The 14,171-nt window shown below is 35.0% G+C and overlaps 1 protein-coding gene across 1 annotated transcript in view; it reads left to right on the top strand.

Annotated features, from left to right (window-relative positions):
- The first annotated feature begins 599 nt into the window (after positions 1–599).
- LOC150099864 (uncharacterized) overlaps positions 600–14,171 on the top strand; it is a 133,624-nt gene continuing 120,052 nt past the window's right edge. The window contains exon 1 of the mRNA XM_090404502.1: positions 600–983. Within this exon, the coding sequence (XP_090260628.1) occupies positions 625–983 (359 nt within the window). The 5' untranslated portion in view covers positions 600–624. The remainder of the gene's footprint in view (positions 984–14,171) is intronic.

Below are 14,171 nucleotides of genomic sequence, written 5' to 3' on the forward strand. Positions count from 1 at the left end.
CAATGTCGACTCAACTGTGTACGTTCTTCCTTTGATAGAGTTCGTTTAATTTGCGAGTAATTTCACATAATAAATGAAGAATTTCGATATAGTTATTTTGGTTTTCCACTGCTGGCTTAATAAGTTTGTATTCTCTTCCTTTTTGAGAATGTAGAAGCAGTGCTTTGCTTCTAGAATTAGTAAACATACTTTCACCTCCCATAAATTCTTCTCAATGACAAAACAATATCAAAATTTTGTCGCTGTGATGTGTTACTTTCTCGCCATCTCGATTTCATAACCAGGTAAGTGCTACATGTGAAACGCCTCTGTTTATGCCTTGTATGCTAGCCTCTTATCGTACTATACCAACAGCAAGATAAGCCATTCAGCAATAAGTTGGGTGTCATGTGATCTTTTTTCCCGTCGAATCTTGTTCCATTTAGACTCCAGTATGTTTGCTTATTTATTTGTGTGGTTTTTTCGTGACGTGTTATTTTGCCGACAGTTATCATCGAGGACTTGTGCTGTATTTATATTTGCTTAGATGCTTAACATAAAAGTGTGTGTTCCATTAGTGCTTCTCGCAGTCCGCACTTTTTTCGATTGAAATTGTTTTTCCCGCCGACGAACTCGACTATAGTTATGCGAGCCATGCCTGGAAGAATATTTGCGCAGAATCAAGAGAATGGACATGTGGAAATAGTGCCCTTTTCGCAGCATCCTCAGACGAATGATTTGCAGATAGTTAATGCAAATAGCAAAGAAAAGTTGGTTACCTTTCAAAATGATTTTAATATGAGTTACGCCGTAATTATTGGCATTATTTTAACTGATGAACGCTCACTTGGTAAAGGTCAGTCTCTGTTGTCAGACTGTAAAAATGTTGTTTTGGGAGCTATATTTATTAAAGACTTGAACATCAATGCCGAAGAATTAAGACGACTTATGTGTTCCGAACTCCCATCTCTTCCAGCATCATTTATGTTTTTAACAAAAGAAGGGTGAGTGAGTTCATAAATATTTTACCCTCATCTGGCATTTTAAGCTATAATATAAAGCATCCTTTTTCTCTTTCTGGTAATTGTGAAATCTCAGCCAACTGTACATTTTATTCCCAAGAGTTCAATTTTAATAATTAGGAACTATAAAAAAAAAAAGTATTATTTGACTTGAAATTTTAAAGATATCACTTTTTATTTTTCTCAGTTTACTTAATACCATTAGTGTGAAAAGTGTTTAATAATTATAAGTCACGAAACATTAAAATAAATTGAAAGTTTCTTCATAATACACTTGGAAACAAGACTCATACATATGGTAAGATCACTTTTGAACCAAAAAATCCACGTCATTTACAATAAGTTCTGTTTCGCTTTCACTCTGTTGAGTATTAAAAGTCTGTACTTCGTAGCTGTCGCTATGCTTGTGGACTACCTCAAGTTTGCTGCATGTTAGTGTAATCATACTCATGACCCCATGCAGAAATTTACGTCCCTGTTTTGCTATTACTTCCCGTTTCCGATTGAAAATATGTCAGAAGCATAGCAGTTAGCCCAAATCACGAAATAAAAAATTATAAGTCAATGCCACCCACCTATTAGACATTGGATAGCTTATTTCAAGTATAATACTCTTTCTAAACTGTATACTATAGTAAGCAACTTAGAAAGGATATTAGTAAACTTGCCCTGAATATACCCGGTGTGTGTGTGTGTGTGCGCGTGCGCGCGTGCAGACTTTGAGAATCTGGCTTTCTGCAGTTGGTATCCTCCAACTTTCAGAACAACATAACACAACTTGTAGCTTTAGTCGCTTCAGGTGCATTTCAAAATAACCCTATAACTAGAAGCCCCTATGTCTGCAGTCAATGGCAGGAAATGATTAATTTACATTGGGTTTTAACTTGGAAAATATGAAAGAGATCCAGAAGAATAGTGGTGTAAAGTATATTTTGTGATTATGGTAAATTTTTTGAAATTGTCATTAAAAGTCCCTGTTGAGGTTAGTCAAATTTGTAGGGATTTCCTATTAGATCTTTTGTGAAATATTGTTTCAGAAAAAAAATGAATTATTGTTTCAGCTTTCCGTCCTGGTGTAAAATTGAATAGTGTCTTCATAGACTGTGGGTTTGAATTCTACTGTGAGATCTTGATCTTGCTTATTGGTAGTGCAAAGTGGCTTGAAAAGTAGTTTGGCGTCTAGAGCAGAGTCATGAATTATTGACCATTAAACATGCTTACTTGATAAATCAGTCTCTGTTGTTGTGTAAAAATGTTATATTGAGTTGCTATATTTATTTAGACTTGAACATCATTATTATTATACCAAGGTTAAAGTAATGTGATGGAATTATTATAACAAGGAATGAGGAGAACTGACCAGGACCTCTTAGTACATATCTAACTGATGCTGAATGAGAATGGGTTGACAATTTGGGATTTAGTTGACCAACTTGTATTCTTAATGGCTTAAACTAAAATACAAAATGATGGTACAACATGACAGAATTTTACGTTTGCGGGGTATTGTCCAGTTAAACAAGGACCTCATTGTTTTTTGTCAGAGAACCAGGGTGATTAGCAAAAAGTCAGCTACTGGAACAAATTCCAATTCAACATCAGCAGAGTTCAAGATTAGCACCATCATCATCATAAGAAACATCAATGGAAATAGCAGAAGAATTAGATAAGTACCCAATTAATAGACATTACTGAAACAAAGAATACAAAAACAGGTGAGATATTTCTGAGCAACAAATACAACATGTTATATTCAGGTGATGATAAGGAAAAAGGAGTAGCTATAGCATTCAACTAGATATGAGGATAATCTTTTTGAATGGCAGCCGGTATCAAGTAGAGTGATGTGGGCAAATATCAGAATGGAGAACTGGACTATGAGACTTATTCATGCCTATGGTCCTCACAGAAAGTTCAATTAAGGAAAACATGGAGGAATTTTTTGAAGCATTAGAGAAGGTAGCTGACACAACCAAAAAAGGAAAGTTGGCCCTTGTTGGATATCTAAACAGCAGAGTAGGAAATGATTACCAGTCATATAAAGAATGTTTTGGAAAAATTTGGAGAAAAGTGCAAAGCTAATAATAATGGTAAGTGTGTGCTGAATTTCTATTCAGGACATGGACTAGTTATTACTAATACCATGTTCCAAAATAAACATGTGCACAAATTCACTTGGAGAGAAGATGCAAGAAATAAGAATAGTCTCATTGACTATGCTATAGTTGATAATGAAGTTTGCCGACTGGTTCAGGACACGAGAATTGAATTTTGAGTAGGATGAAATTGAATTTCATATTGAAAAGAAGTGTGTGTAAGGAAGTTTTTAAACAAATCAAAGTAAATCAGTTTTAGAGATGAACTGTGGCTGAAATATACACACATTATTCATGAAAAACTGAAAGATTTTGAAAACAAAAAGCAAACCTTGGATATTCAGTGGTGGCAAACTCTAAAGAAAACATTGATTGATTCAACCAGAGAGACGTATCAAGGTTGTCTGCAAGGATAGAAAAATCAGAACTCCATGGTGGACTTAGGAAGTTAGAGGCAGTAAAGGAAAAGAAGAAGAAGAAAGCTTATCAAAAGCTATTGACAAGTAAGTCAACTTGTGCTCTGAGAGAATACAGAGAGAAATGTAAGAAAGTAAAACACTGTATAAAACTAGCTAAACAAAAGTCATAGGAAGACTTTGATAAGAAAATAAATATCTGGAAGGTGGCAAAATATTCTGGAGGCTATTGAAAAAGCTTAGAAATAGAAGAAAGAGTTCTGGAAAAGGAATCAGAGATAATAAAGGTGACATGAAGACTGAAGATAAAGATATCCTAGATGTCTGGACTAATTACTTTGAAAGATTGCTAAATGAACCAATCAGTGATGCATAGTGGTAGAAAATGTTCACTAGGAATGCAATCAGGAATACATATCCATATTTGAAGTGGAAAGTCATCAAAAACCTAAACTGCAGAAGGCAGCTGGAAGAGATGTTATTTGACCAGAATATGGAAGTATAAAATTTTTTTTTTGGTCACTACACTGTATAATTCAGAAGGCCCTGTGTAGGGTTCAGATATCACATTCAAATACAATTGAATGTGATAATTAGAGAGGAATTTCCCTGTTAAGGGTTCCTGAAGATTTATGCAAATATACCTAGGAGAAGGCTAAGAAAAATTACTTAGGGAAAGCTTGCAGAAGAATAAGCTGGATTCATGCCAAATAGTTGTCAGGATCAGATTTTCATTTTTAACTCAAATAGTTGAGAATTCATGGTAATATAACAAGAATCTGTATTTAATTTTTATAGATTTGATTTTATTGATTCAATCTATAAACTGAATATTTGTATTTTTATGTATTTCTGTGCTGCTCTTTTTCTTCCACAGAGTGTAGCCGTTATGCTTTGGGAATTTCATTTCTCTAGCTTCTGTTAATTTTTCTTATGCAGTTTTGATGGTTCATAATTCATTTTCCTTCCATATAATATAGAATAACTTTCTAGAATTTTATGAACTTGTATTCTTGTATTCTTTTGAAATTGGTTAATTTTGACAATATTGATTATCCCTTGATATTGTTGATACTAAGGCAATTAATATGAAGTCATTAGCTTCTATATATATAAGTAGTCGTGAAGAAACTTCGCTTAGACTTGGATAAAGGATTAAACAAAAATATAATTTCTTGGCATTATTAATTTGATCATCTCTGTTAGGAAGGTATTTAGGAAGTTTGAAATTTTGCCATCAATGTCAGCTTCTTTTGTATATATAGCACATCCAAAGTATTTGAAACAGTTAATTTCTTCTAAAATTTTATTTTCAGTCATGATTTTACTTCTGATTGAAGCTGGTCCTTTTAAAAGCCATGATTTTTCTTTTATTTTTTGATATTTGCATTCCAAATTTTTTAGCAATTATATTTAAAGAATATATCAATCTCTGAAGTTTATTATTATTATCAACAGACCTCCATGGAGTCAATAGACTTATCGTGGGAGGTTCCACTCTCACATGCACAGCTCAACATACCTTGACTTAAATGCATTCCGTCACTCACCACGCTCATGTAATGCATTCCAATCACCCACCACTTTCCATGCAAAAAATCTATTCCTCACCCTTACTCACACCCACTTCTTGTTCATACAGCTTCTTGTTCTATCCCTGTCACCAGATATCCTATGAAAAATCTCATCCATGTTAACCTAGTAATTACCCCTCACCAACTTATACATCTCGATCGTATCTCCCCCTCTTCCTTCTATCTGCTAGGCTCTGTCATTTGCATTCTCTCAATCTGTTCTGATAGTCCAGAAACCAACTTAGTTAATTGTCTCTGAATCCTATCCAACGTCTCATCATCCTTTTGAAAACCTTGCAACCAAATCTGTGCACAGCAAACCATATGCGGCCTGATCAAAGCCGTTGTACAGTGGAATCAGAACATCCTTACTTCTGCATGTCAGTGTTCTCTGCATCATTCCCATAATTTGTTGTGTTGTCCTCATAGTTTTAGCAAAATGTCCAAAAAATTTCAAGTCCTTTTCCACCATCACCCCCAGATCTTTCATCTCTTCCACCTCCTCTGAAATAATCCCACCAATCCTATGCTCTGCATCCCATCTCTGCTTCCCAAATTTTAAAACCTTACAACCTTTGCAATGTTGAACTGACATCCTCACACACACATACACACATGCTCCCATTCAGAGAGTCTGTTTGGGTCATCTTCACTTCTTGCTATTGTCTGGTCATCTGCAATCAAAAGAGTATTAAGTATAGTTCTACAAACCAGTTTAAATGCCGGTTTTATGTTTTCCTTTTATTTCTTTACTATTTGATCCACACATATTAAATAAAAATGGTGACTTTTAGCCCTGATGGACTCCTGTTTTTTATTGATTTCTATTCTATAACTCTTTCATTGATTACATTTTGAGAAAATTATGGAGACAACTACCATGTTTGAGTAAAACTTTAGTTTAATATAAACCAAAATGAACACTGTGTTTCGACCTTCATATCAAGGTCATCTTCTGGAGCATATACACTATATATACAGAGAAACACACTGCACTATAATCTACATGGTTTGCTAAAGTTACTGACCAACCGTTGCAACAATTATTGCCTTGACCTCTGGTGAAAAAAACTTTCCTGCATCAATGCTAGAGTCCTATTATTATTATCTATTGGTTACAAAATTACATTGGGCTGGAGAGCAACATGTTTATATATATATATTAAAAACATGATTATACATTTAAATTTCAACCAGTTGGTATGGAATAGTTTCCAATACTAGCTGAAGGTTGCTTAAAGTCCTAAAGTATGCTAGATACTAAGTATTAAGTAGGCTGAATATGTGCCATCCAGATTCTTGGAATTTTCATGCCACCATTATTGTTGATATTAGGGTGGTTAATCAGAATTTCGCAGGCTTCTTTAAATTTTCTTTCATACCAGCTTTTTGTATGGTGTAAAGAGCAGGTACTTTTCCAATTAATTTGGTGTAAGGTGTTGAGAGCATGATCTTAGGGGCCTGCTTCACCAAAATTGTTATATTTAATGTGTCTTTTGTGTTCTTTTTTATGTATAGGGATTGTACGTCCCGTTTCACCAATATAAGGTAAGTTACAGGTGCAGTAGATGCAATAAACATCAGGATGTGCCAATGGGAGGAGAGGATCCTTAGAGGAGTTGAATATGTTTTTTAGTTTTGTAGATGGTTTAAAAGTGGCATTGAGATTATAATTGTGTAGGATTCTGTTGATTTTTTCTGATAACCCTTTAATGTGTGGGATGGCTATGGTTTTACTGTAATCTAAATTCTTTTTTGATGAAGTTTTATGAAGAACTTTATTAATAGTATTTTTGTTATAACCATTATTTATAAATGTGTCGCTAATAATTTTTAATTCTTGTTTAAGAGCTTGCTGATTAGAGCAAATTGTTATAGCTCTGTTTTTAAGGGTGTTAATGACTCCATATTTTTGTGATGGGTGGTGGTATGATTTAGCATGTATGTATTGGCCAGTATGTGTCGTTTTGCAGTAGTCCGAGGATAGACTGCCTGAAGGAAAATGTGTGACCAGCATATCCAGGAACGGGAGCGAGTTCTGATTTTCAATTTCAATAGTAAATTGTATGCGTTCATGCTGTTTGTTCAGGCTAAGGAATGTGTTTAATGTTTGTCGCCCATAAGGCCAGATAACGAAAATATCATCAGTGTATCTAACCCACACTGTAGGTTTTAGAGTGAAGAAATCAGGGGACACATTGTCAAAATTGTGAAGACAACACAAAGGCTTCTGGGAATGATGCAGAGGACACTGACGTGTAGAAGTAGGGAGATTCTTGTTCCGTTGTATAAGGCTTTGATTAGGCCACACATGGACTATTGTGCCCAGATTTGGTCACCAGGTTTTCAGAAGGATGAAGAGATGTTGGAAAGGGTCCAAAGGAGACTGACTAAGGTAGTTTCTGACCTCTGGAATGTCGAGTATGAGGAAAGCTTGAGAAGATGTAATTCTCAGAGTCTGGTAGACAGGAGGAAGCGGGGAGATATGATAGAGACCTACAAGTTGGTAAGGGGTTGTAGGATCAATGCTGGAGAAGTTTTACAGAGAATAGTGGGAGATCAGGGGAGAACCAACCAGAGGTCATCCCTGGAAACTGTATAAAAAGGGTGTGAGTAGGGGAGTGAGAGGCAGGTTTTTTCGTGCAGAGTTGTGAATGATTGGAATGCCTTGCCTGAGAATGTGGTATCTGCAAAGAGTTTGAATGTGTTTAAAATACAGTATGATGAGCTGTGTGTATGATAAAAGGGCCTCCCAGATGAGTCTTTGACTCCATGAGGTCTTGGGGTGGTAATAATAATAATCAAGAGCACTTTGCTCAAAAGCTTCCATATAAAAGTTAGCAATTGGGGGGAAGGGGTAGTGGTGAGCCCATGGCCATACCTTCTTTTTGTAGGTAAAATTTATTTTGCCACACGAAGTAACCGGAACGTAGTATGTGGACAAAGAGGGACGTAACGTCGGCAGAAATTTATTCTGTAGGAGAAGAATTGTGTCATTGATTGGGACATTTGTGAAAAGGGCAGAGATGTCGAAACTGGCTAGTAAATCATCTTTGCTGAGTTGTCTCCAAAATGTTTTCTGATCACCGTGTAAGCCTGAAAGAAAAGGTTTTCATTGATTCTTACAGTTAGTTGTTTTGATGCATGTTATTACTGCGTGTAGCTGATTTGGAATTTTGAAATTATTGAGTATGATCCTCAATTTGTTCTTTAAGACTTTGTCAAAGGTTTATTAAAGTAAGTTTCATGACTTACACATGTAACAAAAATTATATAGAATTTATTCAAAAACCCCAATATATTTCATCCATTGTTATGTGGTCATTGTTGGATGAAATATATTGGGGTTTTTGAATAAATTCTATATAATTTTTGTTACATGTGTAAGCCATGAAACTTACTTTAATATGTCTAGTGCACATGTTCTATTAAAGTTATTAATTTGGCAAAGGCTTTTAATCTACAAATGCTGTGTGTGTGTGTGTGTGTGTGTGTGTGTGTGTGTGTGTGTGTGTGTGTGTGTGTGTGTGTGTGTTTAATTCACAATGCCTTTTCATTAGAATTTTTATTGTAAAAGCTGTGTCAATACATGATCGTCCTTTGAAGGCATTTTATTCTTCACAGAGGTTATCATCTATACATGATTTGATTTTTGAAGCTAATATTCATGTGTATAACATAATTAGCATTTAGGAGACTTATTCATCTACAGTTTTCTCTGTAGTTTCCCCCCCCTTCAATTTCAACACTTGGCATACAAAGTAATGTCTTTATAAAAAAAAGAAAAATAATCAAATAAAAAGATCAAATCAGATGCTTTTGTGAAATTAGAAATTTACTACGTAAGCATTTCCTCTGTACAGTAGTTGTCATCCTTATTGAATGAGGATCATCCTTTAACAAATATGTGCTGTCCACTAGAATGATTCCTGTTTCTCATCAATTCAACGTACTCCCTAACTAGCCCCTCCCACACCTTCATCACCATGTAATACACAACCAAAGTGTATAGCTTGCCACTGGATTTGGATTTCTTCTTTATCCTATCCTATCCATTCCACTAGCCATATTAAAAACAAGCTTATTTGAAATTCCAAACATTTTATGCTCATGAACTGATAGTTTTATCTTCCTGTCTCTTCATGTTTGTTACTGCTCCTCTTTCTCCAACATAAGATATTGAAAACTCTTGAATAATTCTACATCTTTATCTGATGCCACTCATGTGTCATCTCCAGAATAACTTAGTTTTCTACTAGCTATATAGTTTTAGAATTAGGTAGGATTTTTCTTTGCTTCTGTCACTTTTCTTTGATATGCTAACTTCTCCTTTCTTGCTACACCTCTCACTTTCATGTCTAATGCCTTATTCTTCTTATGCAGCTGATGAATACCTTCCTCATTATAACTCCCTATAATATCATCCATAGTATCCGTCATTTCTTGATTGATCCATTTCACTTCATTCAGTCTTTGCTGATCTCAAAGTTCCAGGCATTGCTGACTTTCTCCATTTTAATTGATCATGGCATGGTGAGTCACTGGACTGCTTCCTGTGTTTGTCATAGTCTTTTTCTGCTTTAGTTTTAGTGACCTCTTTTCTCAGTGAAGCTTGCACTTGCCCAGCCACCTCCAATTGTCAAAACAGTATGATCACACTCACTGGATAGCAGGGGCAAAATTCCATGTGTGCGGTGCTCATCCACCGGATTGCAATATCACCAATATTATATTTTTACATTTATTCCTGTTAAAGATTCCCCTAATTGTTTCCAGACTTTGCATGAGTCCTAAAAGTAACCAAAATATACTAATGCTTCATGAAGAGGACACTTTTCAATGCCTAAACATTGCATCATATTTGCATTAATAGCCCAAGTGTGTGTTCAAATACATACACCTTTTTGAGCTCTTTGAAAAGATCTACAGATGGCACAGTGGGTCAAATTCTTGGCATCTAGTAGTTTTAAACCGCTCAGAAGGTGAGGTAGGGTGAGCTCGGAGAGAATAGCACCTAGAGGCTGTGATTCGTTATTGTGTCAACCAATCCAATCGAATGTTGTCATTTGTTGTGAATTGCTGTTTTTGTTTTCTGAGTTTCATCTGTTTTGTGTGCATGAAGTGTGAACTGATGTGGTAGGCAAGTTTTTATATATAATATAGACAAATTTTTAATATATAATTTTTGATAAATTTATAACTTTGCCTATATTTACAATGGGAAACAGTATTATAAGTGAAGGAGGTAAGCATCGTCCTCCACTTCCAAAACTAACACCTTTTGAGTAATTAAAATATACCAACCAAATATAGCATTTTCCTTTATTATTGTTTTCTAATATACAGAATCGTAAGAAAAGATTGGCCATGCAAGCTAAAGGCAATCCAAAATAATTTTATCGTTATGTCTTAAGCAAAAGAAATAATGAATGTGGAAGAATAACTTTATTAAATGCAGATGGTACACGAGTGTCAGAAGCTAAGGAGATTGTTCAGTTAATGAGTGCTCACTTTGCTAAGATATATCAACCAGGTGTATGGTGCTACTGCTACGTTAGATGAAGAGTTACGGGTTCATGAAAATGAGGTTGAAGAGCTCTTGCATAACCTGGATAAGAATTTGTCAATAGGAACAGATGGAATATCTGCCCGTTTGTTAAAGGAATGTTCAGCTGAATTGGCTAGGCCTTTCACACATTTGTATAACTTGAGTCTCAGCTCAGGAATGATACCACAGGAATGGAAGGAATGTATGATAGTTCCATTGCACAAGGGTGGTGCAAAAACTGATGTGTCTAACTACCAACCTATTAGTATCTCTGGTGTGGTAGTGGAGATTTTAGAGAAGTTGGTAAGAACTCGCATACAGAAATGGGTAGACAAGCATTCTATACTATGCAGGGAACAGCATGGGTTTACTAAAGGAAGGTCATGTTTTAGCAATTGCTCATATTTTATAACAATGTTACGGCCGGGTTGGATAAAGGGAATGGATACACTATGATAGTGTTGGATTTTTCTAAGGCATTTGATAGGATACCACACGATAGGCTGTTGTGTAAACTGGAGAATATGGGACTAAAACATAATCTATTGACTTGGATCAGGGGATGGTTGAAAGACAGATATCAAAAAGTGGTATACAGTGGGTGTAAATCTGCCAGATTTAAGATAACCAGTGGTGTACCTCAGGGTTCAGTCCTTGGGCCATTATTGTTCAATCTATACATTAATGACATCAAGCAGGATCTCATCAGATTTGCAATTGTTTGCTGATAATGCAAAGATAGGCAGGGCAATCAGGGATGCTACTGATATTCAGAAATTACAAAATGATTTGAATAGACTGGAAATCTGGGCTAACGAAAATGGCTGTCAGTTTGATGTTAGTAAGTGTAAAGTTATGCACTTTGGCGTGATTAGAGTTCCAGCAGCATATTATATTAGCAGGGTTATGCTACAAGAAACTGAAGAGGCAAGGGATCTTGGTGTATTGATGGATAAGAATTTAAAGTTCAAAGGTTACATAGCAAAAGTTACAAATACAACTCAGAGGATAATTGGTATGTTGAGGCGAACCTTGACATGTAAGGATAAAGAAGTAATTTTGCCTCTTTATAAGGCTTTGATAAGACCACACTTGGATTACTGTGCACAGATTTGGTCTCCCAGGTTCCAAGGGGATAAAGAATCTAAATCCCATAATCCGGATCATGGGATTTAGATTACGAGGACAGATTGCGAGTATGTGGATTACAGACGAGAAAGAGAGGTGATATGATAAAGGTCTATAAACTTTTGAATGGGTGTTATTGCATTTCAACTGATGAAATTTTTTGTTATATGGAAGGTGGGGGAGAGAACATGGGGGCATCCATGGAAGTTAAAGTTGTTCTCAGTCAAGAAAGGGTTAAGAGCTAGGTTATTCTCCCAGAGAGCAGTGAGTGAGTGAGTGGAATAATTTGCCCTTACTGGTAATGAGCGCATCTAGTGTGAATGAATTCAAGGGTAGGTATGATAGCTGGGTTGGGTAATTTACAGCCTCCCTTGATGAGTCCTTGACTCCCTGGAGGTCTTTGATGATAATAATAATAAGTAGCTTAAAATAAACACATTGTCTCACTCTGTACAGATTGATTATAATTAATTGATAAATGAAAATATTCAGAGTTATCCTACAATTAATTGCATTAGACCAATTAAGATGAGCACTGATGTGCTATACACTCTCAAAACGTTCATACATCGATAAAAACGCAATCATATGGTCAAACTGACATGAATTTTGTAGTGTGAGTTGCATAAGCTATGACATCACACCCAACCGAAATGGACACATGATGCCACTTCTGGCTAGTGACAGCATTGCGACTTCTATCATGCAAGAGATTTCACTAAATTCTATACTCATGTATTTCATGATGTCTCCACCACACATTGTGCTCAGTAGTGATCTCTAAGGAACTCTCATTCTCCTTACATATCTTGTGCCCTGCTTCCAGCCATAGTCACTCACCAGTTCCTGGTCTCATATGAAAGTTGCAGTGTTTTTTCTACTGGAAAGTAGTTCTTCATCCTGTAGGTCAAACCAGCCAAAAGAATACATGCAATTAACAGACAGCATACTAGCCTCATAGCCTTCATTGCTTTAGCATAATCTCAAATAACAACAACTTATCAATCCAACATTCCTCATCATTTCAAAATCACCTCCTACATATCTTGATCAGTTTTTGTAAAAAATAGGTGCTAGTACTCATTCTTTGCTAGCAGGAAAAATTGAAAATTAAAAGAATATGAAAAGAAAATTAAAAAATATAATACACAATTTAATAAGCATAAATTTATTGTACATATATAAGAAATATGTAAAATGTTTATAATAATTCAAATTTGGAACTTTTTTTATAAAATAATTGTTATCATCTTGTACAATATGTTTCTGTGTATTGCTGATTGATATTTCCTAAGCAGCCATGAATTAATAATATGCTAGATCAAAGCATGTCATTGGTGAATCAACAATTTTAACAAATAGTAGCAAAGAAATTGTTTGTCATCAGCAAACTCTTGTTGGGCTTTCGATTCTGATTTATTTGTGAAAATCCTCATTTATGTTCACAGTGTTGAAACTAGTATCACATTCTGTGTTCATCAATTGCTTAAATTTTCCTGAAACAGTCTTTTCAGTTAGCTATTTTCAGAGTCCATAAATTATATCTCTTTCAATTAACTGAAGCCTAATTGTCTGACTTCACTCTCACTATGTAAATGTCTTTAGGCCACTGTTTCCTATCAAGTATTCTATCTGATGCTACTAAATCAGTATTTTATGTTGAAGTAGTCTGCTTTCTATTGATTATTTTAAAGTTCTATAGAAAGTTTTGTGATTGATTGGAGAATAATTTCTGTAATCTCTCAATAAGTGAAACCCCTTGAAATTATAGATTTTTGGTAGCTTTGGTGTCATCTTTGTAATATTGACCTAGATCCGTTTGTCTTTTGTGAAAAAGATGTACAACATCTGTTTTTGTATTAGTCCTGTACACATCTATATAACATTACTGCAAGTCTAAACTCAGATGTGATAACTCTTGATGAACATCGCAAATTAAACTCTAGTCTAATATAGAACGTGTAGTTGTGATTTTTTCTGTGATCCATCATATGTGCATCTTTCTTTTTGGTCTTCATTTGAATCATTCTCTGCATCTTTAAAAAAAAATGTGATGCCTTCTCACTATTCCAAACATACTAAAAAATCAATGCTATCCTTCCTGTGTTTAAATTTTTTTCCAATTTTTAATAGTTCAATATAAAGTGAGTTTGCATCCCCTTTCAATTCTTTCGCATTTTTTGATGACACTATACACATAAACTTTGTCAATAAACACTTGAATCTGATGCCTACAGTAGACTTCGTAGTATTATTAAATAAATTATACTCAACTTGTTTAATCCTTTATCCAAGTGTAAAGTAAACAAACAAAATTTGCACTTGAAGTATCATTCCATAATGCAAATCACACTTCCTTTTGGATATGTATGTTGCTCTGCATTATGGGAAGAGTCACTACCCAGACT

Source organism: Typopeltis vanoorti, chromosome 14 (assembly GCF_054136105.1).
Source record: "Typopeltis vanoorti isolate ZY-2024b chromosome 14, IOZ_Tvanoo_1.0, whole genome shotgun sequence".
In the NCBI taxonomy this organism is placed as follows: Eukaryota; Metazoa; Arthropoda; class Arachnida; order Uropygi; family Thelyphonidae; genus Typopeltis; species Typopeltis vanoorti.